Here is a 25980-nt window from a genome sequence, read left to right on the forward strand (position 1 = left end):
GAGCTGGGTGAATGTGAATCAGATGAGCTTAAAAGTACCAGCAATTTAATTTACTGCTGGGGGAAGTAGTTGTTATTCTGGCTTTCTGACTAGAATAGATAGTGGAATTACCAATTCATTTTTATTCTTCACTCAGATCAAGTTAAAAGGAATTGGGGATTAAAATTAGACTAACCTTTGCTTTTCCTGGAGGTAAAAAGTATTAAGGATAAGAGTGTGTGAAAAGGGAAATGATTTAGAGGAGAGTGAAAAAGGGGAAAGAAATGCTAATCAGGGGGAAAACTGCAAAACTATACAAGCCTAAGTCAGAAAAAAAAAAATGGGAAGACATGAGAGAGGAAAGAAAAGAAATGACAAAGTACATGAAAGAAAACAAATAGGGAAAATAATTAATACTTTGTGGAAAACTGCATGCCAATTTTATATATTGTATCATCCTTGTGATTTAATAAGCTCCAGTGGGATTTTGCTGCTCGTTTGCTTAACTCCTGATTTCCTTTGCTCCGTATTTCAAATTGCCTGCCAGAATTACAAAGACCGGCCACCAGGACCACAAACATGTCAGCTATAGGATCACAACTGCCAAGAGGGCTGCAGACAGCTAATTGTGTCCTCATCTCCCCACCTAACCTTATGTACACACATTTTAGAGTTGAAGAAATTGAGGCCTAGGGAGATAAATGACATGTACATGTAACAAAGGAGGTTTAGCTAGAACTGAAGCCTATGCTTTTGACTCGGTTTAATAACTGATTTCTTCATCTTTTCCTTTCAAATTTCCTCTAGTTCCTTTTCCTAGCTTGTTTCATGGAAACTACTTCTTACATGTTGTCTCCCAAACTTCCATTTCCCCCTGTCCCCACAGGTAGTCAGTGGGTAGCACTTGTTGATGGGGAATCATGTCCTTGTTCTTTCTGACTGCTCCTTACCTGGTTCAAGACTTGGGCACCCTTCACCTGGACTTCCTGCCTCTAGCCACCTCCAGCTTCTCACAGAGACTACAGTCAGAGTATCATCCTACAAGATGACACTAATTTTATCATTTCCCTATTTTTTTTAGACATCCCTCTTTAGTTACCTAATAGCTATATACAAATTTATAACATAACCCCACATTTCCATAATCTGGCCCCTGTTTTGCTTTCCAGCTGCATCTCTTGTTACTGCTAACCTGAACATGCCCAGCACTTTCCCATTTCTTTGATTTTGCTCATATCATTCCCTGTGTGGAGGATATTCTCATGTCCCCTTTCCTAACTCAAAATTGCCTCCTTCTTCTGGCTTCAGATTGGTGTGGCTCCAGCCATGGTGGCCATTTTGGGGGTGAACCAATGGAAGGAAGACCTTTCTCTCTGTCTCTCTCTTTCACTGTCTATAACTCTACCTGTCCAATAAAAAAAAAAAAAAAAAGAAAGAAAGAAAAAGAAAAAAGAAACCCCATCATGGTCTCCCCCTTTGCCTAACATACACCTTTATAAAAAAAACAAAACAAAAAAAAAAAAAACAAAACTTCCTCCTTCATAGAATCTTTCATGATTTCCTCTCCTGAGCTAAAAATGAATTCTTTTCTTTTAAAGTAGATATGACATTCTGATTAATGTTATTTGTGCACATGTCTCAAGGGCAAGTAACATGTTCTATTAGTTTTTTTTTCTTCAATTTCCGGAGCCTTCCACAGTGCTTCATATATAATAGACATCAAATGCTTGTTCCATTGAACAAAATTGAGTTTGTACCAGAAGACAGGTGAAAGAATTAATCACATAAAGGGTGAAGTAACAGCATCAAAGCCCTACATAAATTTCAAGTTTTCATGAATAAATAAATGAGTGCCTCTGAATGTGCTAATTATATATGATATTATAATAGGGCTGCCACTAGCATTTATCCTTCCTTTAGCAAATGAAAGGAAAAAATTTGCCTGTACTAGACATCTCTGAAGTTTCTATACATTTAGTGTAATTTCTTTACGAAATACAATTTGGGGTAGAAATTGATTGGTGAAGTTCCATAAACTGCAAAGGTTGCAAAGGAAATTTTTGCATTTTTCTTGTAACTATAATAGTATTTCCCCACAATATTCTCAAGTTCAATACTATATATCGGAATATAGGCCAAAACACATTACAGTATGGTTTATTGGTACTAAATGTGATTAAAAATGTCTTCAAGTATTTTGGTTTGTTGAAGTACTGTGTTTTATTTTTTTCCCTCTCCACTTATGCCAAGTTAAATGTTCTTCTCTCTTCCCTCCATAATTTTTCTTGAGTGCTGAGGCTAAAGTCTGTTCCATCTCCCAGATTAGAAAGTAATGTAGATGTGGATCAGTTGCTAGTATAGGGAGATATTTCCTAGGTGCCTATAAGACACCTCAAAATCTTGTTACAAGTTAAAGATTCTTAGACTTGGGAATGTGCAAAGAAAAAAATATTACAATCCTCCCCAAAACCTGGCCCCCATCCCAAGTGAACACCTCATTAAACATTGTTACCTAACAGTGAGGCAGAAACAAAAGATGTAAGTAGGAAGGATACAGATCAGGATGATTTTAGATTTACTAAAAATTTCATTGTGAACCATTTCCTTTACAAATTAGCAAGGACAGGAGGTCCTGATTATAGTTGTAAGTTTGGATTCTACTCCAACAACTAGCAGTGGAGTGATTTGTGCCTGATGAGCTAGATTCAAGGAACTGGGAAAACAAACTCGATCACTAAATAAAAAGAAAACTGAAGTATCGCTTATCATTGGAAAGCTATCTGGGATGGACTTTGAAAAAGAGTTTCTACAGTGTATGGCTCTCAAATGGGGCAAAGTCAGGAAAGGGAATGCATTACAAAGTCTTCCTGGATTCCTTTGCTCTTATCTACTCTACTGTTCCAGGAACCAGAGATGACTACTGAATACCAAGGATCACAATAAAACATGCAGTGGAATTTGTTTCATACCTGAAGTGTCTGAATCAGTTTTCACGTTCCTGTGAAAATAAACAGTACATTTCAAAAATTTGCCTGTGTTATCACAAGTGTTTAGAAAAGAATCACTACATCTGAGATAACCAGTCATTCTCTAAATGCCTCGTGAATAGTGATGAAACATATTTAGCAAGCCTAAGCTGTTATTGATTATGACAACAGATAAAATTACCTAAACTTCTGTAACATGCAGACTGGCTATCCAGTCTGTAAAACCCATAAAAGTGAATTGTGTGTAATAACATACAATGTATTTTTTATTACATTTGTCACCAGCTACTCAGTGAGGCTGTGGGCTTTCCTACCTCTTCTATGCCCTCCTACTGGGATAAAAACTGAGGGAAGCTAACTGCTACTGCTCAGAGGCTCCAGTAAACAGGGTCAACTGCACTGAGTGTGTAGGGTCTGCTAGAGACCTGGGAGTAAATTCTGGAATGATTAGGTAAGAAAAATTGCCAACTTCTGCTAGCTTCTTCCCTGCCATCTCTCTAGCCCTGTTGGCGATGACAACAGTTAGGAATTTTGTAGGCATAGAATATACCTTATTTACATTTATTACTTTCCTGTGGCTTATTGGATAAAATAGGAGACTAGCAGTTTTTCAGATTATTTTACTTTTACAAATGTCTTTGAATAATGTAGAATATTTTCTGTATCCCTGGTTTTTTAAAATTAAAAACAAAATTAAAACACTTATTTTCTTATTCTCACTGGCATGCTAAAAAAAGCTTAAGTCAGTTTTCACTAGATGCTTGTTTCTTGACTACATGTTCAATTAATATTTTGGAAGTACTGCTACATGAGTGAAACTAAGAATCCAAGAACAATACTATCTTCCATAGATATTATTTCTATAAGTAGGGATAGATTTTCTAAATTTTTATTTATTTACTTATTTTCATTTTATTTGAAAGGCAGAGAGACAATGAGACAGAGATCTTCCACCTGCTAGTTCACTTCTCAAGGGTCCATAACTGCCAGGGCTGGGCCAGCTGGAAACTAGAAGCCAGGAATTTCATCCAGGTCTTTAATATAGGTGTCAGGGATCCAAGTACATAAGAGCCATCATTTGCAGCCTCCCAGTGTGCACAATAGCAAGGAGCTACATTGAAAAATCGAGGAGATGGCTGGCGTCATCGCTCACTAGGCTAATCCTCTGCCTGCGGAGCCGGCACCCCAGGTTCTAGTCCTAGTCGGGGCGCCTGATTCTGTCCCAGTTGCTCCTCTTCCAGTCCAGCTCTCTGCTGTGGCCCGGGAAGGCAGTGGAGGATGGCCCAAGTGCTTGGGCCCTGCACCTGCGTGGGAGACCGGGAGGAAGCACCTGGCTCCTGGCTTTGGATCGGCACAATGCACCGGCTGTAGCGGCCGTTTTGGGGGGTGAACCAACGGAAAAAGGAAGACCTTTCTCCCTCTCTCTCTCTCTCTCTCTCTAACTCTGGCTGTCCAAAAAAAAAAAAAAAAAAAAAAAAAAATCGAGGAGCTGGGACTCAAACCAGGCACTCTAATGTGGAATGTGGGCATCCCAAGTGCTGACAACTGTTGAACCAAATACCCACTCCTATTATGATCTTCTTAGAGGTCTGGCAATACCCTCAAGTTCCACAATGAATCTTTCAGGGAGTAAAAGTTAAAATACTTGTAGTAGTAATTTTCTGAAGACTTTACAAATAAATATTCATATAGCCTTTACCAAATAGATCTCTTGAATTAAATGAAAGTTGATCTTAATGATGAAAGTTTTCCAGAGGCTGAGAAATATCAAGTAAATGTACCTTACAAAATAGATTCAGGGGGCGGCTAGTTGGCTTGCCAGTTACCCTTGAGCTCCCAGCTTTTTTAGTCCAGGGTAGGGCATTTGGCCTACTAATTAAGATCTCTGTGTCCTTATAGGAGTGCCTGGGTTTGATGCCTGGCTCTGGCTCCTGACTCCTGAGGCCAGTTACCAACTGATGCAGATTGAGTGATGCAGTTGTGATGGCTCAAGTGATTAGGTTCTCTAGCCACACATGTGGGAGACCTGAATTGAGTTCCTGGCTCCCAGCTTCACTCTGGTCCAGCTCTGGCTGTTCTGGTCATTTGGGGAGTTAAATAGCAGATGGGAGCACTCTCTCTCTCTGAAATAAATAAATGAAAAGTTCAAAAAATAGATGAAAATTAAGATAAAGCCTGCCATTATCCTCTTTAAAGCAAAGAGCAGAGTTGTGGCAGCATTATTGTCAAGGAAAAGGAGGACTATAAATGCTTTATGTAGTAAATCCTTCTATTCTAAAAGACCTAAAGTGACAGTAGAGAAAAGTTTAAATCTCTATTATCTTTCACATATCTATATTAACATTGCTCAATTTGCATTTTAATAGCTAGTGAAGCTGAATGCAGAATTTCCAACAAGGTCATTGTTCAACATTTTTTCAGTGTTCCAAAGTATACAGCTATAAAGTGTCATTGAAATTAATGGTGTTAAAGAAGAAAAACAAAATATGGAACTATTCATCAACCTCCTAGTCCTGACTAAATCCTACAAATGGCCCTGCAATAAATTGTCAGTGAATTCCATTCAGTTCTTACACTACTACATCTATCATTCATAATTAACATTCTCAAATTAGACTCTAGCTAGTAATTCTGCCCCTGATGCAAATAGGCAATAAAAAGAATCTGTGCTTTATTAAACTGATTGGGCTTAAGAAGATTACTTAGAACCAAATATGTCTTTCTGGTTTTGTCATCTATTTATTTCTTCCTAGAAGAGTCAGCAGATTAATGGCACAGAAAGCTGAGGCAGTGGAAGAGCAGAGCCTTCAAGTATTTGAGATTTGCTAATTTTCAAGACCCTTTAATCTTTAAAATTCTATAATTTTTGCTGTCTACTTAAGAATTTTTTCTCACCATTTCTAGTAGTGATTATAATAATGTCAATGACAAAATTTAGCATCTGCAAACACATTTTTCAAAAAATGTAACCTAGCCTAATAGTTTATATAATATTTTATTAAGCAATTAAGAGTTAGTCTAGGGATGGGCATTTGGCCAAGTAATTTAAGGTGCCAGTTAAGATGCCCACATCCCACACTGGAGTCTGAGTTCGATTCTTGGTTCTGGCTCCTGGAGAACCTGAGAGGCAGGGGTTATGGTTCAAATAATCGGGTTCCTGCCACTCTCTTGGAAGACCTGAATTGAGTTTCTAGCTCCTGGTTCTGGACCTGACCTGACCCTAGGTTTTGTGGGGATTTGTGAAGTGAGCCACTAGCCACTGGTTTTGAACTCTGTCTCTCTCTGCCTCTTAAAAAAAAAAAGAGTAGTCTAGTACTGATTTTGAAGACAATGTGCATTTGTCATTTGTCAAAACCTATAGAACTACAACTCAAAGAATGAGCCTTAGTGTAAGCTATGGACTATTATGGACTATGGTTAATAATGTGTTATCATTAACTCATTAATTGTAACAAAACGTACCTCACATGACTTTTTCTTCTTTTTTCTTCTTTTTCCATACAAATAAGATTTTTAACTCTATGTACCATTTGTTTAATTCTGTAACTCAAACTGTACTAAAAATAGTTTGTTAATGAACTTTTAAAAGCTTTAAAAAAGGCATTAAAAGCTAATCCAATGGTTGAAGGCATTCATTACATGCAAAAGAGCAAGGAAAAAGAAGCTGAAATGATTTACAGTAACCTTGTGAGGTGTTGATTTGTAGTGTGTTTATGAAGTGTTAGATAAGTGCGGACAGTGATTTTGAGACATAATAAAATGAAACAAGGTACACATCAGAGTGACCAGACCTGATCAATTTTTATTTAGGTCAAATTGAGAAATTTGATCTTCCTATCTGTCTTAGACTTATGCTGAAAGCCATACTCATCTTCTAGCCCTCTGCATCTTGTATTATTCTCTCCCTTATCTATTTCTGACCAATGGTTTATGTTTCTTGTTTGCTTCTTTATTCTTCCTTTCTCTTTTTATCTTTGTCCTTTTTTATCCTCTAACATGTCAGACTTAGCAGTGGTTCTCCTGGTCATTGTTCATTTCCACTGAAATAACTCAGTGGCTCCCATTAAGAGATAGCAAAACAGGGTTTTAGGTAAAATTTATCTATTTTAGCTACTCTGTACCCTCTGTAGGAAGCAGGAACATTTCTTTGGGCAATAAGTACAATTCCCACATCAAACCATATTTTTTTTCTTTTTCTTTTCTTTTTTTTTTTTTTTTTTGAGCTCCTAGTTATATAGGATAGATAGATTTCTGGAAGCAAGCTCTCTTGAGTTTGAGCTGGTAGTTCATCCCATGACTGTAATAGGGAATACTTTATTTTCTCTGACCTCAAGAAGAGAAGAATCCTTGCTAACCCGTGACTTTGCACATAGGACTGGCTTCTCCTAAGGCAGAGGTTCTTAAGCTTGAGTGTGTGTGAGAATTACTTGGAGGTCTAGTAAACCACAGAATGCTGTGCCCTGCCCTCAGAGTTTATGATTCAGTAACATGGGGTGGGGCCTGAGAATTTACAACTCCAAGTTCCCAGCTGCTACTGCTGCTGGTGGATTGGCAACCACACCTAAGAACCACTAGTCTCTGATTTCTCTTCAGATTGCTTAAATCTTTCACCGTTTACTAAGGATTCCTGTGGAGAGAAACAATTCTGAGGCTTAAATCAGTTTTTTGAGGCCTTGTTTTGGCAAGGCTAAAAGAAAAAAAAAAAAAAAAAAAGAACCATGGCATCCAGTGATAGTGTATTTGAGCAGAGAGCAGATAGTCCTGACCCAGCAGCTTGAACGTCCTGGCATCTGAATCTAACAACTCTGGAATTGTGAGAAATTCAGTGCCCAGGAGCTAAAACAAATATCATTCTGATTTCCAGGTCTATGGCTCTCCTAAGAGTCAACATTATTCTTTTGCTTCCCTTGACCATCCTTACTTTCTTGGGAAAGAAGATTAAAAAGCAAACCAGCCTTGAGTAATTAATCTTCAGTTGATTTAGATATTTTTGAGAATGTTGTATTTTTTACATACTAGCCAACTTTATGTAATTGAAAATGAATTATTAGTGACAATCATTTACTGAGTACCTAATATGTTCTAAGTCCTTTATATACTTCTTTGTCTCTTTCTTTCTTGGAAACCTACAATATACCAGATGTGCTTACTGTTTTCATTCTACCACTCTCCTTTAAGGAACCCTCCAGAGCACACTTCAGTTTCACTTTAGAAATAGTTTTAGCAGTATCAGTCATTTGTTTTAGCAGATCTTCCCAGTGACTAAATCAAATAATAAGAAATAGGAAAGTGTCTAAGACACCTGGTGGGAGACTGTCTAACGTCTATTCAGGACAAATGGCTTAATGTTTGCTTTTGAGAGGTTTCTGAAGATAGACTCCCCAACCTACAGAAACTGGTTCTGTTGTTTACCAGTATCTAATTTATTATATATATGTTTTAAATTGATTAATTGCTATATTGCTATATTACTTTATAGTATTTTCCTTTGTATTAAAATAATTTTTACTTTAAATCCACTTTTAAAATTTAGCCTTCTGTGAACTTTCTTGCACATTGGAATATGATCACTGTCTCCTATTAATTCATACTTTCTTATCGCTTCAATTTTTTTTACTACATTAAGCATATTTTTAAAGTTTTGTGGTTTTTTCACTATTTCTTCCTAGGTTCAGTTTATTGGATAGTATAGGACCATCTCTACACTGTATTCAATATGATTTCAATTTCAATTTTTTTCAAACTATTCTAGATTCTGAACCTGCCTTTCTCCCTCCCACCTTATATTTTAGATTTATATTATTTTACAATTATCAAGTGCTTCGCACTGTGAACTTTTTAAAATCACCTATTTAATCTCTTTATGGATCTACATGGCACATATTATTCCCATTTTATAAATGAAGAAACTAAGACCTGAAGAAGTTACGTAACTTGCACAAGATCACAAAGCTAGGCTAATCCTCCGCCTGCGGCGCCGGCACACTGGGTTCTAGATCCAGTTGGGGTGCCGGATTCTGTCCCGGTTGCCCCTCTTTCAGGCCAGCTCTCTGCTGTGGTCCGGAAAGGCAGTGGAGGATGGCCCAAGTGCTTGGGCCCTGCACCCCATGGGAGACCAGGAGAAGCGCCTGGCTCCTGCCTTCGGATCAGCGTGGTGCGCTGGCCGCGACCTTTCTCTCTGTCTCTCTCTCTCACTGTCCACTCTGCCTGTCAAAAAAAAAAAAAAAAAAAAAAAATCACAAAGCTAGTAAGATAGAGAAACCAGGATTTGAATCAAAACCTCATTCTCTAGTTATGTTAAACTATTTCCCATATATCCAGCATGAGTTTGCTTTTAAATTATATAGGTACTCAGTTGTATAAATTTTAATAGAAACACTTATTAATAGCTAGAACAAATATCAGTTTCTTTAATCAGTTATACACAAAACAGTAGTATCTTCCCTTTTGTATGTAGAAATGGAATACTATAGTAAAAGTACATTTTTTTGAATTTTACTTTTCTGGCTTGTGATTCCTTATTGGTCATGTAGCCCTTTCATTGACAATTTATTTAAAAATTTATTTATTGGAGCTAGAGTTGTAGCCTAATGGGTTAAGCCGCTGCCTGCAATGTCAGCATCCCATGTGGGTGCTGGTTCGAGTCCTGGCTGCAGTGTGCTTAGGAAAGCATGAGAAGATGGCTCAAGTCCTTGAGCCCCTGCACCCACGTGGGAGACTGGGAAGAAGCTCCTGGCTCCTGGCTTAGGATTGGCCCAATTCCACCATTGTGGCCATTTGGGGAGTAAGCCAGAGGATGGAAGATCTCTCTCTCTCTCTCTCTCTCTCTGTCTCTCTCTTTCTCTCTCTCTCCTTTCCCCTCTTTCTGCTAACTCTGCCCTTCAAGTAATAAAATAAATATTTAAAAATTATTTATTTATTTGAGAGAGAAAGAAAGATCATATCTGCTAGTTCATTCTCCAAGCAGAGAAACAAGGAAATCGATCCAGATCTCCCACAGGGAGGCAGGAGCCCAATTACTTGAGCTGTCACTGCTGCCTCCCAGGGTATACATTAGCAGGGAGTGGAGGTCAGGAGCAAACCAGGACTTGAACCTGGGTGATTTGGGATGTAGGCATCTTAACTTAACCATTAGGCTGAACTCTCACTCCTGTAATTCTGCCTATTTCTTTTCCTAATGGGACCTACAGTCTTAACTAAATTAACATACTATGAAATATCTTAGTTAGCCATTCCCCTGCGAGTGATCATTTGGGTTACTTACAGGTTTTAATTGTGAAACGCTATATTCAAATAAGTTACTTTTCCTTTTGAGTTATTTCTTTGACACGTGTTCCTGTATGTCAGTGGTATAATTATTTGTAGTGTGAACTGCCAAGTCACTCTGCAGGAAACTCTCTACCATTTACAGTGACACCACGAGTGTTTGACATCTAATGAAAAGTAAATTGGTTATTGTTGAATTTGTATTTCTTTAATTATTAGCAAGGTTGACCCCTCAAAAGTATTTGTATTTTGGAGTAAATTTTCTATTCATTTCCTTAGACCATATGTTAATTGGATTCTTTACAAAGTCCCATCAGCTATTTATATATAGAGGTAATCTATTATTCTTTCCGCATTCAGTTGTGAACATGATGTATGTATGCATGTATTTAAAATGATTTATTTGGCAGATGTTTGTAATTGTTATGCAATCAGTTTGGGATTCAATTGTCCCAGAGCTCCATACTTCCCCGAGTTTCTGCTGAAATATCCCTTCCTCAGAGAACTTGCCCTAGATACTCTATAAAATCTCCCAGCCTTCCTCAAGTTACTCCCTACTCTTTTATTATTTTTTAAAAAATCATAGTACATTCCAGCTGGCATAATATATTTTGTTTATTATCTGTCTCTATTAGAATAAAGCACTTCATGAGATAGGAATTTAATTACTTTCACTTCTGTATCCCCAGTACCTGGCACAGGAGCTACTCAGTGACCTCAGCAGGTGAGAAAAGATCTTTCTTCTGTAATTAAGGCAGTGATATTCCATTTTTTTCTTGCTCATTGTAGTTAATTTAAATAATTTATTCTTTTCCTAGGATACAGTATGAATTTTTTTTTTACTAGTATTTCCTGGAATTTCCCAAGCTTCTTTAGAATGTGTATCAGTTTGAATCTATTTTTGTATCTTTATTTCTAATTCTAAATTAGGCACTAGTGATTTTAATGGCCATTTAATTATAACATGGCTTAAGATTTTATAGGACCAACCCTCCTGTAGATGTTTTTCATCTAATAGTTTCCTTGAGAGTCTTACCCTGTCTTTTGCACATTTTTTAACAGTTTTAAAATTTCCATGAGTTATTTTGAGATGTCAACTAGTATTGTTTTAAATATTAACTCATGGCTAGTGTTGTTGTGAGCAATAGCTTAACCTGCTATGCCACGATGCCAGCCCCTATTTATTTATTTTTATTTATTTGAAAGTCAAAGTGACAGAAACAGAGAAGGAAAAGTGGAGAGAGGGAGAGAGAGATCAATTTTCTATGTGCTGGTTCACTCTTCAAATGCCTGCAGCAGCTGGGGGTAGGCCTGGCCAAAGCATGAGCCAGGAACACTATCCAGGTCTCCCATGTGGGTGCCAGGTACTTGAGCTATCATCTTTTGCCTCCCAGGATGCAAATTAGCAGGAAGCTGGATCAGGTGTAGAGGAGGGACTCCATCTCAGGCACCCTCATGTGGGATGCAGGTGTCCCAAACAGTAGCTTAACCTGCTGTTCCACAGAACTCTGTCCCTATTCTAAGTTTTTTTGTTTTTTTTTTTAATTTTTTTTAATTTTTATTTTTCGACAGGCAGAGTGGACAGTGAGAGAGAGAGAGAGAGAAAGAGAGAAAGGTCTTCCTTTTGCCGTTGGTTCACCCTCCAATGGCCGCTGCGGCCCGCGCATTGCGCTGATCCGAAGCCAGGAGCCAGGTGCTTCTCCTGGTCTCCCATGCGGGTGCAGGGCCCAAGGACTTGGGCCATCCTCCACTGCCTTCCCGCGCCATAGCAGAGAGCTGGCCTGGAAGAGGGGCAACCGGGATAGAATCCGGCGCCCCAACCGGGACTAGAACCCAGTATGCCGGCGCCGCAAGGTGGAGGATTAGCCTGTTAAGCCACGGCGCCGGCTCCTATTCTAAGTTTTTAATAGAACACTTTTAGAATTTCTTTGTTAAAAACAATATTGGCTCTTGTTTGAAGTAAACATTCTTTAATGTATTAAAGAAAAACACCATTATGTGAATCTTTTCTCTGATCAAAAATATAAAAATGTATCAACTGTGCTTAAAGTGCCATGGTTTTTTCTGCTCTTTTTTTAAATTAAGATTTATTTGTTTATTTGAAAGGTAAAGTTAGAGAGAGAGAGAGAGAGGAACGAGAGACAGAGGGAGAGATTTTTTTTTTTTTTAAATTTCAAGACCTATTCATTTATTTGAGAGGTAGGGTTACAGACAGAGAGAGGGAGAGACAAAGAGAGATCTTCCATCCACTGGTTCACTCCCCAAATGGCCATAATGGCCAGAGCTGGGCTAATCCTAAGGCTAGGAGCTAGGAGCTAGAAGCTTCTTTTGGGTCTCCCACATGGGTGCAGGGGCCCAAGCACTTGGACCATCTTCCACTGCTTTCCCAGGCCATGAGCAGAGAGCTGGATTGGAAGTGGAGCAGCCGGGACTCAAATGGCATCCATATGGTGCTGTGGTGCAGTAGGTTAAGCCTCTACCTGTTGCAGCCATTTGGAGAGTAAACCAGTGGATGGAAGATCTCTCTCTCTCTTCTCTCTGTATCTCTGCCATTCAAATAAATAAAATAAATCTTTAAAAAATTTTCTTAATTTTATACTAAGCTTGCTATATTTTGTCTGCTAAGATTCTAAGAATTCCGCATTTATTGTCACAAGTAGGATTAGTCTAGAATTCTCTTTTTTTGTTGTTTTTGCCTGCTAAATTATTTGCTTCATGTAATTAGGGAAACTAAACAGTATTTTTTTATGTGTTTCTATATTTAAAAGGAAACATACATAGCATAGAGATAATTACTATAGTATCTCAAAAACTGTTCAAAAAAAGTCAGAACTATGTTTTTAATGGGAACTCTGAGAAATTTTCTCTATTTTCTTAAGTTCTCAATTTCTGATTGTGCCAGTTTTGTCTTTCATTTTTGTTAAAATCATTTATTTACTTTAGCATTTCCAAGTTATTAAAGCACAGTTGCATATAATCTTAATCATAACATTGTACTAATTTTCCTATTAATTTTCCCTTCTGCCCTTTTAAAAGATAGCCATTCCAATGGTTTGCCAGTTTTGCTGTTCTTTTTGAAGACTCAGCCATAGTATTTTGGCATTTCAAACTATTCAAAAATTTTTTGATTAATTTATTTTTTTTATTTGATGGATAGAGTTAGACAGTGAGAGAGAGAGAGACAGAGAGAAAGGGGTCTTCCTTATGTTGGTTCACCCCCCAAAATGGCTGCCACAGCTGGAGCTATGCCGATCTGAAGCCAGGAGCCAGGTGCTCCTTCCTGGTCTCCCATGCGGGTGCAGGGCCCAAGCACTTGGGCCATCCTCCACTGCCTTCCTGGGCCACAGCAGAGAGCTGGACTGGAAGAGGAACAACCGGGACTAGAACCGGTGCCCATATGGGATGCTGGCGCCGCAGGTGGAGGATTAACCAAGTGAGCCACAGTGCCAGCCCCTGATTAATTCATTTTTAAGTTGATTTTTCCCACTTTTCTTTGCTTATTTTTCCATAAACATAATTCATTACATTTCTTTTTCTTTTATTTTTTTGGCAGGCAGAGTGGACAGTGTGAGAGAGAGAGACAGAGAGAAAGGTCTTCCTTTTGCCGTTGGTTCACCCTCCAATGCTGATCCGAAGGCAGGAGCCAGGTGCTTATCCTGGTCTCCCATGGGGTGCAGGGCCCAAGCACTTGGGCCATCCTTCACTGCACTCCCTGGCCACAGCAGAGAGCTGGCCTGGAAGAGGGGCAACTGGGACAGAATCCGGTGCCCCAACCGGGACTGGAACCCGGTGTGCCAGTGCCGCTAAGTGGAGGATTAGCCTGCTGAGCCACGGCGCCGGCCACATTCCTTTTTCTTTTATTTTTGTCTTACTAATAGAACCATTTAGATCTGGTGTCCCTGGCAGTGTTCTTCCAGAATGATCAGCTTAACTTTTTTTTTGACAGGCAGAGTTAGAGAGAGAGAGAGAGAGAGAGAGAGAGAGAGAGAGAGAGAAAGGTCCTCCTTTTTCCGCTGGTTCACCCCCAAAGTGGCCGCCACGGCTGGCGCGCTGCAGCCAGCGCGCTGTGCTGTTCAGAAGCCAGGAGCCAGGTGCTTCTACTGGTCTCCCACGCGGGTGTAGGGCCCAAGGACCTGGGCCATCCTCCACTGCACTCCCGGGACTAGAACCTGGTGTGCCGGTGCCACAGGCAGAGGATTAGCCTAGTGAGCTGTGGCGCTGGCTGATCAGCTTAACTTTTATCTTCCTAACTCTCCAATACTCACAGTGAACCTGTGATAGAGCTATTTGGAACTACGAAAATAGTTTTCTCACGTTATTAAGTTATCCATTGGAAGTATAGAAAAGTATGATCGCTATATAAAGGGTATACAAAGGAGCCTGTGTTGTGGCACAGTGGGTTAAGCTGCTGCTTGCAATGCCAGCATCCCCTGTGAGCGCCATTTATACTTGATCTTAGTCAATAGGCCAAGAAGCAATTAAAAGCACTAGTTGAGTCCTGACTGCTCTGCTTCTGATCCAACTCCCTCCTAATGTGCCTGAGAAAGCAGTGGAGGATGCCCTGAATACTTAGGTCCCTGCCACCCACATGGGAGACCTGGATGGAGTTCCAGGCTCCTGGCTTTGGCCTGTCCTAGTCCTGGTCATTGCAGTCTTTTGGGGGAGCAAAGCCGTGGATCAAAGACCTCTTTCTTTATCTCTCTCTCTGTAAATAAATAAATAAATAAACAACCAAACAAATAAATATTTCAAATAAATAAATCCTAAAACAGACAAATAAATGAAAGGATATACAGAGAAGAAAATATAGAGAAGTATAATGATAAAAGAAAATGTCTCCATATTCACTCTAGAAATTATTGCCTCAACTTCAAAATGTGAATGATACGATTCTGTGATATTTTCTGAAGCACACAACAATGGTCATCCGAGCACACAGCCCAGAATGCCAACTGAGTGGTGTGAGAAGATAGTGTGAAAATAAAAATTTGCTAAGGTAGAACAAAATATGAATAGATGAAAGTTGACTTTTACAGAGTATCATCTAGCAACACAATGCCTGAGTTACAGTGACTTTAAAGCATGTCTCTATTTACATTGCTTCCTGTCTTAGAATCCCCTTCAGCATTTTCCCACCTCACATACCTGGATTCAACAAACTTGAGAGCCCTGCTTTTAAAATTAGTCATCTTTTTGGAAGAGGTTTTATCATACACTTCTTTGGATGTATTTGCTTCACTTTCTAGTGGAGTCAAAGTAGTTTGAAAACATCTTTCACCTTGGAAAGTCAGTGTTATGTTTGAGATGGTGACTCGTTTTGAGGATTCTTTGAATTCATTCCTACTTTTTGTATCTCGTAGACACCCCGGCTTCAGAACATTTTCTGTTTTTTCCTTTGAAAATAGCAAATAGCAGGAAATCAGGTAATAGAAGAGCATCACACAGAAATAGATTGTTTATGGAGAAGTAATACAGTAATTATTTCATTCATTCTTTCCGAGTCCCCATCGATGCACAGGCACAATAAAGAGGGAATGAAACTTAGTGTTGGCTGAGTGACCCCTAGGTAAAGCATTGGAAGCAGGTGGTGGAAGCAGAACCCAACCTACTCTAGCCTGACATAGCATGTTCAAAAGCTCATATTGTCATGCACACCAGTGTAATTTCACACAAGACAATGAGCACTTAATTAGAGTACCTCCTTTCTGTGAGTTGTTGGAGCAGGGAAGATTCTCTGGAAATGCCTTGCTGCTTACTCCCCAGTCTGAAGTTGTTCTTAATTAAAAGCATGTAATAAGATGAGATTTGGGGGTTCATTATAATTCTAAGGAGTTTGTTTTTCAAAAGATGTAGATCCAGGAACTCCATTCAGGTTTTCCCTGTGGGTGGCAAAAACTCAAGTACTTGGGCCACCATCTATTGTCTCCCAGGCACATTAGAAGGAAGCTAGACCAGAAGCAGAGTAGTTGGAACTCAATCCAGCCCTCTGATATGGGATGTCGCCATCCCAAGCAGCCATTTAGCCTGATGCACCACAACCTGGGTCTTCTGGGTCTGACTCCAGAGTTCTCCATTATACCCTCGCTTTCTGATAGGGGTAAGTGCAGCGGTGACGAGGATCACCGCATATTTCAGGAGTCGTATTACAACTCCTCTATACTAGCATTCAGGGATTGAACCTCAGTGTTAAAATTAACTTATTCAGGAGCTGGCATTTGCCCTGATTATTAGGAAACCTGTGTCCCACATTGGGATACCTGGGTTCATTACCTGCCTCTGGCTCCTTACTCCAGTTTCCTGCTAATGTGGACTCTGGGAGGCAGTGGGAATTGGGATTGGGTTCCTGCTACCCACACTGGGGACCTTAATTGCATTCCCAGTTCCTGGCTTTGGTCTTGCTCAGCCCTGGTCAATGTGAGCATTCGAGGAGTGGGCCAGCAGATAGGAACAGACTTAATTGCTCACTTTCTCTCTTTCTCTCTCTCCATCTATTAATGAATTTTGACAAATTTAATTAGCTTACTCTGAGTAGGTTCCATAGCATTTTAATAACCAGTGTCAGCTAGCCAAGAAGCATCACATGGTTACTGCTCTAGTTCTTGATTATCAAAGACTGAAAGTCTTCTGGGTCACCTACCTTTTCCTCTTGCTTGGCCTTGATTATGTCATCGTTTTCAAAGACCACTGTGACCCCTGAGAAGTTTGTGACATCAAAGTTGTCAGTGACTTCTGTGACTTCTGTGACAATTCTTATATCTGGGACTTCTGGGATCTCATTTTCTGGAACATCTGTGACATCGGTGACGTCGGTGACATCTGTGAATTCTGAGAAATCTATGCTCTCCATGACATGTGTGGCATCTGTATATGAGCACATGTGTGGGCTTGATACAGCTGAGAATGCTGTAATGTCCATGATGTCCATGGATTCTGTGATTTCTGTGCTGTTGGTGATTTCTGAGAGGCTTGAGACCTCTGACACCTTGGAAGCTTTGGCTTTCTCCTGATTCAAGAGGGAGATGAGGTCCATCCACTGAGAAAATAAGGTGTCCTGTTTGTCTGCAGGGGCACAGAGCTGCAGGTAGTAGGCCCGACCACTCACCAGCTTTACTTTGAGACGCATGTTCTCAGCATCGTGCACAGAAAGAGTTACAAACTGCAGAGGGAGAAACCTGCAAACAAATGCAAAGGTGGCATTATCTGGAGATCTATTAAGAGACCTATAAAAGGCCTTTTCTCTTATATTTTATAGTAACTTAAAGAGTGAGACTCAGGACAACAGGATTGTCTCCTAAGACTGATGTACTAAAATACTGGAATATCAACTTTTTTAAAAAATTATTCATTTATTTATTTGAAGGAGTGAGAAAGAGAGAAAGAGAAAAGAACTCTCCCGTTCGGCGCCGTGGCTCAATAGGCTAATCCTCCGCCTAGTGGCACCGGCACACCAGGTTCTAGTCCCGGTCAGGGCACCGGATTCTGTCCCGGTTGCCCCTCTTCCAGGCCAGCTCTCTGCTATGGCCAGGGAGTGCAGCGGAGGATGGCCCAAGTGCTTGGGCCCTGCACCCCATGGGAGACCAGGAGAAGCACCTGGCTCCTGCCATCAGATCAGTGCGGCGCACCGGCCACAGCGCGCTGGCCGCGGCGGCCATTGGAGGGTGACCCAACAGCAAAGGGAGACCTTTCTCTCTGTCTCTCTCTCACTGTCCACTCTGCCTGTCAAAAATTAAAAAAAAAAAAAAAAGAACTCTCCCATCTGCTGGTTAAGTCCCCAAATGCCTGCAATAGCTGGGGCTGGACCAGGTCAAAAGCAGGAGCCTGGAACTCAACCTAGGTCTTTCACATGGGTGGCAAGGACCCAATTACTTCAATCATTACTTGCTGCCTCCCAGATTCTACATTAGCAGGAAATTGGAATCAGAAACAGAGCTGGAACTGTAACCCAGGTACCCTAATACAGGATGTTAGGGTGGTGTCTTTTTTTTTTTTTTTTAATAAAAGGCAGAATTATGGGAAAAGAGAGAGAGAGACAGACAGACAGACACCATTCACTGATTCACTCCCCAAATGGCTGCAAGGGCTGGACCTGGGCCAGGATGAAGCCTGGAGTTATGAACTTCTTCTGGGTCTCCCACATGGGTGGAAGGGGCCCAAGTACTTGGGTCATCTTCTGCTGCTTTCCCAGGCTCATTAGCAGGGAGCCAAGGTTGGAAGTAGAGCATCTGGTTTTTACTATGCCACAATGCTGGCTCCCCAAGTGAGCCACTGTGCCAAATGCCTGCTCTAGGATGTCAACTATTTACCATGGGAAATTGTCCATTTTAATTAATCCTACAGAGTTGAAGCTTGGAGTTAAGTGACATACTCAAAATCAAAGTGGAGTTAGCTGCTGAGACAAGGCCAGAGCTAATGCTGATGGAGTTGGGACATTGTGGGAAGATGAAGCATGCCCCTGAGCTTCAGTTCTTGTTACTAAGGTTTCACTTTTTAAAGATAACCACCTGTTTGACTGCCTTTGTCATAAACTATTTTCTCCAACTTCAAGGACACTACTGTTTGTCATTGGCAACAGGAAGTACAAGTGAAGTGCTCCTTTGGAACAACTGTCATCAGTATTTCCATTAGCCCCACAGGGGTCAAGTGTATGTTCTGTGAGATCCTTAACCTCTTTCTAACTCACCTTGTGAGCACCAGTTTCTCTGTGGAAGGACATGTCAGGAGACTTTCAAACAGGGGTTCTGTATCTTCTGTATCTTTTTGGGCTGCAGGTGTCAGATGTGCCAGCAGCATCACGTTGGGAGTCTTCTGGGTGGAACTGGAAGAACAGATGCCTACGGTCACCCAGTTGGCTCGGTTATGAAGGTAAATGGATTCACCTCTCCTGTTGACCTGAGTGCAGAGAACAGGAAGTTTTCTGATAAAACGCTTGGTCCCAACAACTTGGCTTACCTGAGCAGTGTGATGGAGGACAGGAAATAAAGGAGACATGAATCATCACGCATTTGTTCCTTTGCTTATGCTTATGCATTCTTGTGATAACACAATAAGCAGAGAGTCCCTGATCCATGGGGGTAAACCATGGAGAGCAAATATATGATTTAAGTAATATGATTTGACTAATTAATAATTATTATATGAAGTGTTATCAAGTACAAGATGCTATGGGAGCATGTAAAAAGAGACTGATTTAGTTTATAGAGTGGGGATATAAGAGATGATGCTGGTAAACATTAAACAGCCAGCTCTCAGAAGATGCATTTACATATAAGTTGTTTTTAAAAGCTACTGTTCAGGGTCCGGGCTATGGTGCAGTGGGTAAAGCATCTCCCCTGCAGTGCCAGCATCTCACATAGGCACCAATTTGGGTCCCAGATGTTCCACTTCTGATCCAGCTCCTTGCTAATGTGCCTGGGAAAATAGTGGAGGATGGCCCAAGTGTTTGGTCCCTGCATCCATGTGGGAGACTCAGATGAAGCTCCTGGCACCTGGCTTCAGCCTGGCCCAGCACTGACTGTTACAGCCATTTGAGGAGTGAATCAGTAAGTGGAAGATCTACTTCTTTCTCTCTTTGCCACAATGCCAGCCCTGTTATATGATTTAATTTTTAATGCTGGCTGTCTAACAAATGACCTGCAGACTTCCTGAACAATTATTAATTGGCTGGCTTCAGCACACCCCTGGTTATAGGGGTCACAGAAGTCTCCCCTGAGGAAGGCACCTCTAACTGACACTTGAACAATGTGAGAGATAAACTGGGTAGAAAGGAGAGGTTTTTAGGCAGAGGAAGAGCATATATAAAATACCCAAAGTCCAAGTGTCTTGGGTAATCAAATCTCTGTCAGCTGGTGGAAGGAAGGCCTGGAAAATGGATATAGAGAGATGGGAAGGAAGCCAAAAAGGAGCTACTTTTTGGTTTCTCAGCTGTGCAAAAACTGATTCTACTAAAAAACCAATCACTGGGGCCGGTGCTGTGGCATAGCAGGTTAAAGCCCTGGCCTGCAGTGCTGGCTGCTCCACTTCCAATCCAGCTCTCTGCTATGGCCTGGGAAAGCATTGGAGGATGGCCCAAGTCCTTGGACTCCTGCACCTACATGGGAGACCCAGAAGAAGCTCCTGGCTCCTAGCTTTGGATCAGCTCAGCTCTGGCTGTTGCTTCCATTTGGGGAGTGAACCAGTGGATGGAAGACCTTTTATTATTATTATTTTTTTATTATTCTTTATTTTTTCTGACAGGCAGAGTGGACAGTGAGAGAGAGAGAGAGAGAGAGAGACAGAGAGAAAGGTCTTCCTTTACTGTTGGTTCACCCGCCAATGGCCGCTGTGGCTGGTGCACTGCACTGATCCGAAGCCAGGAGCCAGGTGCTTCTCCTGGTCTCCCATGCGGGTGCAGGGCCCAAGCACTTGGGCCATCCTCCACTGCACTCCCAGGCCACAGCAGAGAGCTGGCCTGGAAGAGGGGCAACCGGGACAGAATCTAGCACCCCGACCGGGACTAGAACCCAGTGTGCCGGCGCCACAGGCGGAGGATTAGCCTATTTAGCCGCGGCACCGGCCTGGATGGAAGACCTTTCTCTTTCTCTGGCTCTACCTCTCTCTATAACTCTTTCAAAGAAATAAAATTAATCTTTTAAAAATGTTTTGAAAATAAAAATAATAAAAAACCAATCACTTAAAAGCAAAGCCATTCAGAAAGAGGTTGTAGCATACATTATTGATTACTTACACAGAGCCATTTCCTTTCTGTAACACAGGCCTGGTTTTGTCCAGGGTGGCTAGTGATCCAGATTAGGGGTTAAATCCTGATTAACCAAAAGGGGAGTGATTCCAACCCCCATTTTCCTCCTCTCCAGTGACTGATTTCAGCAGACTGATTTCTCATTGGACCAGGCCTGTCCAATGAGACCTAGGTGGAGCCTCCTGGTGGCTCTGGAACAGATTTCCTTAAAGGAGGTCATCCTAGGTGACCTTAGAAGGAGACACTAGGATGAGATATATCTCATGTACTGCTAGTAGCTACAATTGTCCTGTTTGTGATGCTTTGAGGGTGACAGAGTAAAATGAGAGGACTTGGGTTCTCAGGGATGAGCTAGTTCTCTGGGGGCTCTTTCATTCTATTCGAAGTAATTGTTTCTCATTTTCATTTAAGCCAGTTGAGTCAGGAATCATAGTAATTTGCTGCCAAAAATGTACTAACCAGGATTGGTTGTGCTATCTTTTTTTAAAGATTTATTTATTTATTTGAAAGTCAGAGTTACACAGAGAGAGGAGAGGCAGAGAGAGAGAGAGAGAGAGAGAGAGAGAGAGAGAGAGAGAGGTCTTTCATCTGCTGGTTCACTCCCCAATTGGCCGCAACGGCCAGAGCTGCTCCGATCCAAAGCCAGGAGCCAGGAGCTTCTTCTAGGTCTCCCACATGAGTGCAGGGGCCCAAGGACTTGGGCCATCTTCTACTGTTTTCTCAGGCCATAGCAGAGAGCTGGATTGGAAGTGGAGCAGCCAGGACTAGAACCGGCGTCCATATGGGATGCTGGCACTTCAGGCCAGGGCATTAACCTACTGCACCATAGCGCCAGCCCCATGTGCTTTTTAATTTTTAAAATTTATTTGTCAGCTATATGGGGGAGACACACACACACAGGCACACACACATACATACACACAGAGAGAGAAAGTTCCCATCCACTGATACACTCCCCCAAATGCCTGCAATAGAGCCAGGAACTCAATCTGGATCTCCCATGTGGGAGGCAGGGAGCAGTGACCCTCTGCCTCCAGGATCTGCATTAGTAGCAAGCTGGAGTCAAGAGCCAGAGCTGGGGATCAAACCCAGATACTCTGACATGGGACATGGACATGAAGTCCTAACTTACTTCTTAGCTTCTAGGCTAAATACCTGCCCTGGTTGGGCCTCTTGAAAAAAATATGACTTCCCAAATTATAATAGGGGGCTGTGTCTGAGCTGTAGACTGCTAGCTGTCTCTACCAGTGTAGGGCACATGCTATGTAATTTCATTAGAGCGGGCAAGAGGTAATATGGAAATGTCGTGAGAAGAAAAGTGAAACAACAAAGTAAGATTATTAGTAGGAGGCCGGCGCTGCGGCTCAATAGGCTAATCCTCCGCCTGTGGCACACCGGGTTCTAGTCCCGGTCGTGGTGCCGGATTCTGTCCTGCTTACTCCTCTTCCAGTCCAGCTCTCTGCTGTGGCCCAGGAGTGCAGTGGAGGATGGCCCAAATGCTTGGGCCCTGCACCCACATGGAAGACCAGGAGAAGCACTTGGCTCCTGGCTTCGGATCAGCGCAGTGCGCCGGCCGCAGCGGCCAACGGTAAAGGAAGACCTTTCTGTCTCTCTCTCTCACTGTCCACTCTGCCTATCAAAAAAAAAAATTATTAGTAGGAAAGAGCTTTGTAGAAGGTAAAGTACTTCATGTCACAACTTGTCATATATGTCCTGGGGCATCACTGAAACAGGAGATGTTTCTGGAGGCTTCACCTGCTGCCTTTGGTACACTGGAGGTGGAGAGGTCACTCTGGTGCTTGGTATTAGTGCAGAGAACACGTGGAGGAGGAAGTGTCCTTACCTCTTGAAGTATCTGCTGTCCTCCTTGTCACCTCTCAGTGGAATCAGCTGTATAGATTCCTGAACGTGTTGGAGGTAGAGCTAACAGCTTTGTGTTTGGTGTTAGACACTACTGTGGTGTTTCCATGAACATTAGGTGTGGCTTACACCAATTGAACTCATTTTCCCATTTCTCTGTTGGAATGTTTGAATGTCTAATGTTTAGAGGAAGCTAAGCGCTGCTCTGAGACGCACTGCAACAGTTTCATTCATAATATTTGAATGAAAAGCTTCCTTACAAGCTCTCCCTGACACTATCTGACAATTATGTTTTATCTTCGGAACTAAGAGCTGTGATTCATCTTAATCCACAGCTTATCACAGATGTTATTCTTTAAAATGTTTTTCAGGTCTACGAAAGAAATTATCTGAGTCCTTTCCTATGACAGGATATTTTCAAAATCACTTAGTGTAGTTTTGGGAAGATTATGATAGAACAATAATTATGATAGAATTAAAACAGAATTCTGTTATGAAAGTATGTTGGGAACATTGGCGCTGAATGTCTCTTTAACATTATAATGCTTTCAGGCTGTTTAAAATTAAAAATTGTTTTTTTTAATGGTATCACATTTTCCCTCACCACATTTAAGATATAATTCTTGGAGTAGATGTTTAGCCTAGTGGTTAAAATGCCAGTTAAGACCCCTGCATCTCCTGTCAGAATACCTGTGTTCAGTACTCAGCTCCAGCTCCTGACTCTAGCTTCCTGCTAAGGCAGACCCTGTGAAGAAGCAGTGATCATTTAAGATGTTGGGTCCCTGCCACCCACGTGGGAGACTTGGAGTAAGTTCCCAGCTCCTGGATTTGGCCCTGGCCCAGTCCTCATTTTTGTGAGCACTTACATAATGAACCAGCCACTAGGAACTCAGTCCGTCTATATGTCTGTCTCTCTGATTCTCTGCCTCTCAAATAAGTAAGTAAATAAGCAAATAAATACTTTTTAAATAAAAGATACCACACAGTTCTTTTCCCAACCTCCTCCATTGTTTTAGAGAAAATTAGTTACTGGAGTTATTGGAACTTAATCCAGAGCACGCGTATTATTTACCTGAATAAAATTGCTCTCTAACATGGGAGGAGATACAAATGGGTCATATTCTCCTTTGTCCAACATATTTTGAAGATTTCCTGGATTGTGAGACTGTGGGACACAGAGGGCATCTTGTTCATCAGTCAACTTTTTGTTGTTCTTCTTCATTGTGCTTACATTCAAACATCAGAAAATGCAGGGAACAGAAATATAATTAATGGATACAGAGAGAATTTATCTGACAGTTGTCTCATTTATTCATCGATTCAGCAAACATCTGTATATGCTTGGCACTGTAGATGCATCTAAATAGGACTGATAAGATCCCTACCCACATGCACTTTATATTCTGTGAGGACACTGATAGTAAGCAAACAAAAAAAGTTAGATTTTAGGGACCTTAGAGACTCTAAAACAGATGCATGTGATAAAAGTGACTGGGGTATGTGGCTGGAATGGTTAGGAGAGGCCTCTCTAGGAGATCTCTCAACATATACTTCCCTACCTTCATGAATTATTTTTTCTTTCCCTAATTAATGGTACAGGTACCATTTCCATAATGCAGGATTCTTAAATCCTTTTTTGTAAGTAAGGTATTAAAACTATGCTAAACTGCCAGAGAAGGGGAGTCAGGAGGGGGAGAATAGACATAATGAATAAAGAAAGAGAAATCAGGATGGCTTTTTAAAGTGGTGCAATTTTGAGATATTTCAAGAAGAGGAAAACAGAGAACACTATTCAACAATTGATGGATGGTAAATAAGATGAGATATAAAAAACACTGCCTAGATTTAGCAATAAGGAGTCATTGATGCTTTGTTTGAATTATGATCATGAGGAAAACATGATTTATTTTGGGAAATGACTTTTAATATTGTCATATGCACATTTTTTTTTATTTTTATTTTTTATTTTTTTTTGACAGGCAGAGTGGACAGTGAGAGAGAGAGAGAGACAGAGAGAAAGGTCTTCCTTTGCCGTTGGTTCACCCTCTAATGGCCGCCGCGGTAGCGCGCTGCGGCCGGCGCACCGCGCTGTTCCGATGGCAGGAGCCAGGTGCTTATCCTGGTCTCCCATGGGGTGCAGAGCCCAAACACTTGGGCCATCCTCCACTGTACTCCCTGGCCACAGCAGAGAGCTGGCCTGGAAGAGGGGCAACTGGGACAGGATCGGTGCCCCGACCGGGACTAGAACCCGGTGTGCCGGCGCCGCAAGGCGGAGGATTAGCCTGTTGAGCCACGGCGCCGGCCCATATGCACATTTTTGAACAGTTCAAAAATACTGTAAGTCTTAAATGTTTTCCCAATCTTTCTTTAGAAAATATAGTTAATTTCTACATGCTATTAATAATTTTTGTAAGGAATAGTTTTAATTGTAGAATATGAACAAGACTTAGGAGAACCTCAATTTTTTTTTAGCACAATATTGTTTGTTTTCAATTTTCAACTGTTAAAAATAAAACTACAGTGCTTTAAAAAAACTATATTAAACCAAGAACACTTCTTCCAGACTATTCACCCATGACTGTGCCATAACTCTTGGTTGGGAGATAAATATTGGATACCTATCTAATTAGTGACAGTTCATTCCCTGCTATCTCCCTCTGTCTCTCTGAAAAATCGCTAAGTAGAAAACAATGATTCTATGCCATTAGATTTCACCTTTCATCTATTAGAAATGACAATTCTAAGAGAGAAACAGGGGCCCAGAAAGCAGTCTGTTCGGAACATTCAAAAGATTACCCTTCTTATTTGAAAAGATCTTTTTCTAAATGACCAATAAGCACATGAGAAGATGCTCAAATTACTAATTATTAAGGAAATGCAAAGCAAAACCACAATGAGATATCATGTCATACTCATTAGGATGCCTACTATTAAAAAAAGCAGAAAATAACAAGTATTGGCAAGGATGTGGAGAAACTTGAAACCTTTTGTCCTATAGACAAGAATGTAAAATGGTACAATTGCCGTGGAAAACAGTGTAGTGGAAATCTGAACTCTGATCACTACCTGCTTGTTGTGGCACAGAGCCTCTGTTAGCACTCTTACAGTTATACACAGGGAAAGTAAAGTGAGTCAAGAAAATTAAGAAAGTCA

The 25980-nt window shown here is 41.0% G+C and overlaps 1 protein-coding gene and 1 non-coding gene across 2 annotated transcripts; one reads left to right on the top strand and one right to left on the bottom strand.

The window, feature by feature from the left end:
- Positions 1-235: 235 nt before the first annotated feature.
- On the bottom strand, positions 236-24049 carry GARIN2 (golgi associated RAB2 interactor family member 2). Its single transcript, XM_062181690.1, has 6 exons — positions 23900-24049; positions 18913-19121; positions 16870-17404; positions 15378-15625; positions 2949-2977; positions 236-300 (listed from the first exon to the last, which is right to left on the bottom strand). The coding sequence occupies exons 1-6, from the start codon at positions 24047-24049 to the stop codon at positions 236-238; spliced, it is 1236 nt and encodes a 411-aa protein (XP_062037674.1).
- Positions 7540-7655, top strand: LOC133751742 (U5 spliceosomal RNA). The gene has a single exon (XR_009864842.1). It is a non-coding gene; the product is annotated as a U5 spliceosomal RNA (small nuclear RNA).
- Positions 24050-25980: the final 1931 nt, after the last annotated feature.

The sequence above is a fragment of the Lepus europaeus genome, chromosome 22 (assembly GCF_033115175.1).
Source record: "Lepus europaeus isolate LE1 chromosome 22, mLepTim1.pri, whole genome shotgun sequence".
Taxonomy (NCBI): Eukaryota; Metazoa; Chordata; class Mammalia; order Lagomorpha; family Leporidae; genus Lepus; species Lepus europaeus.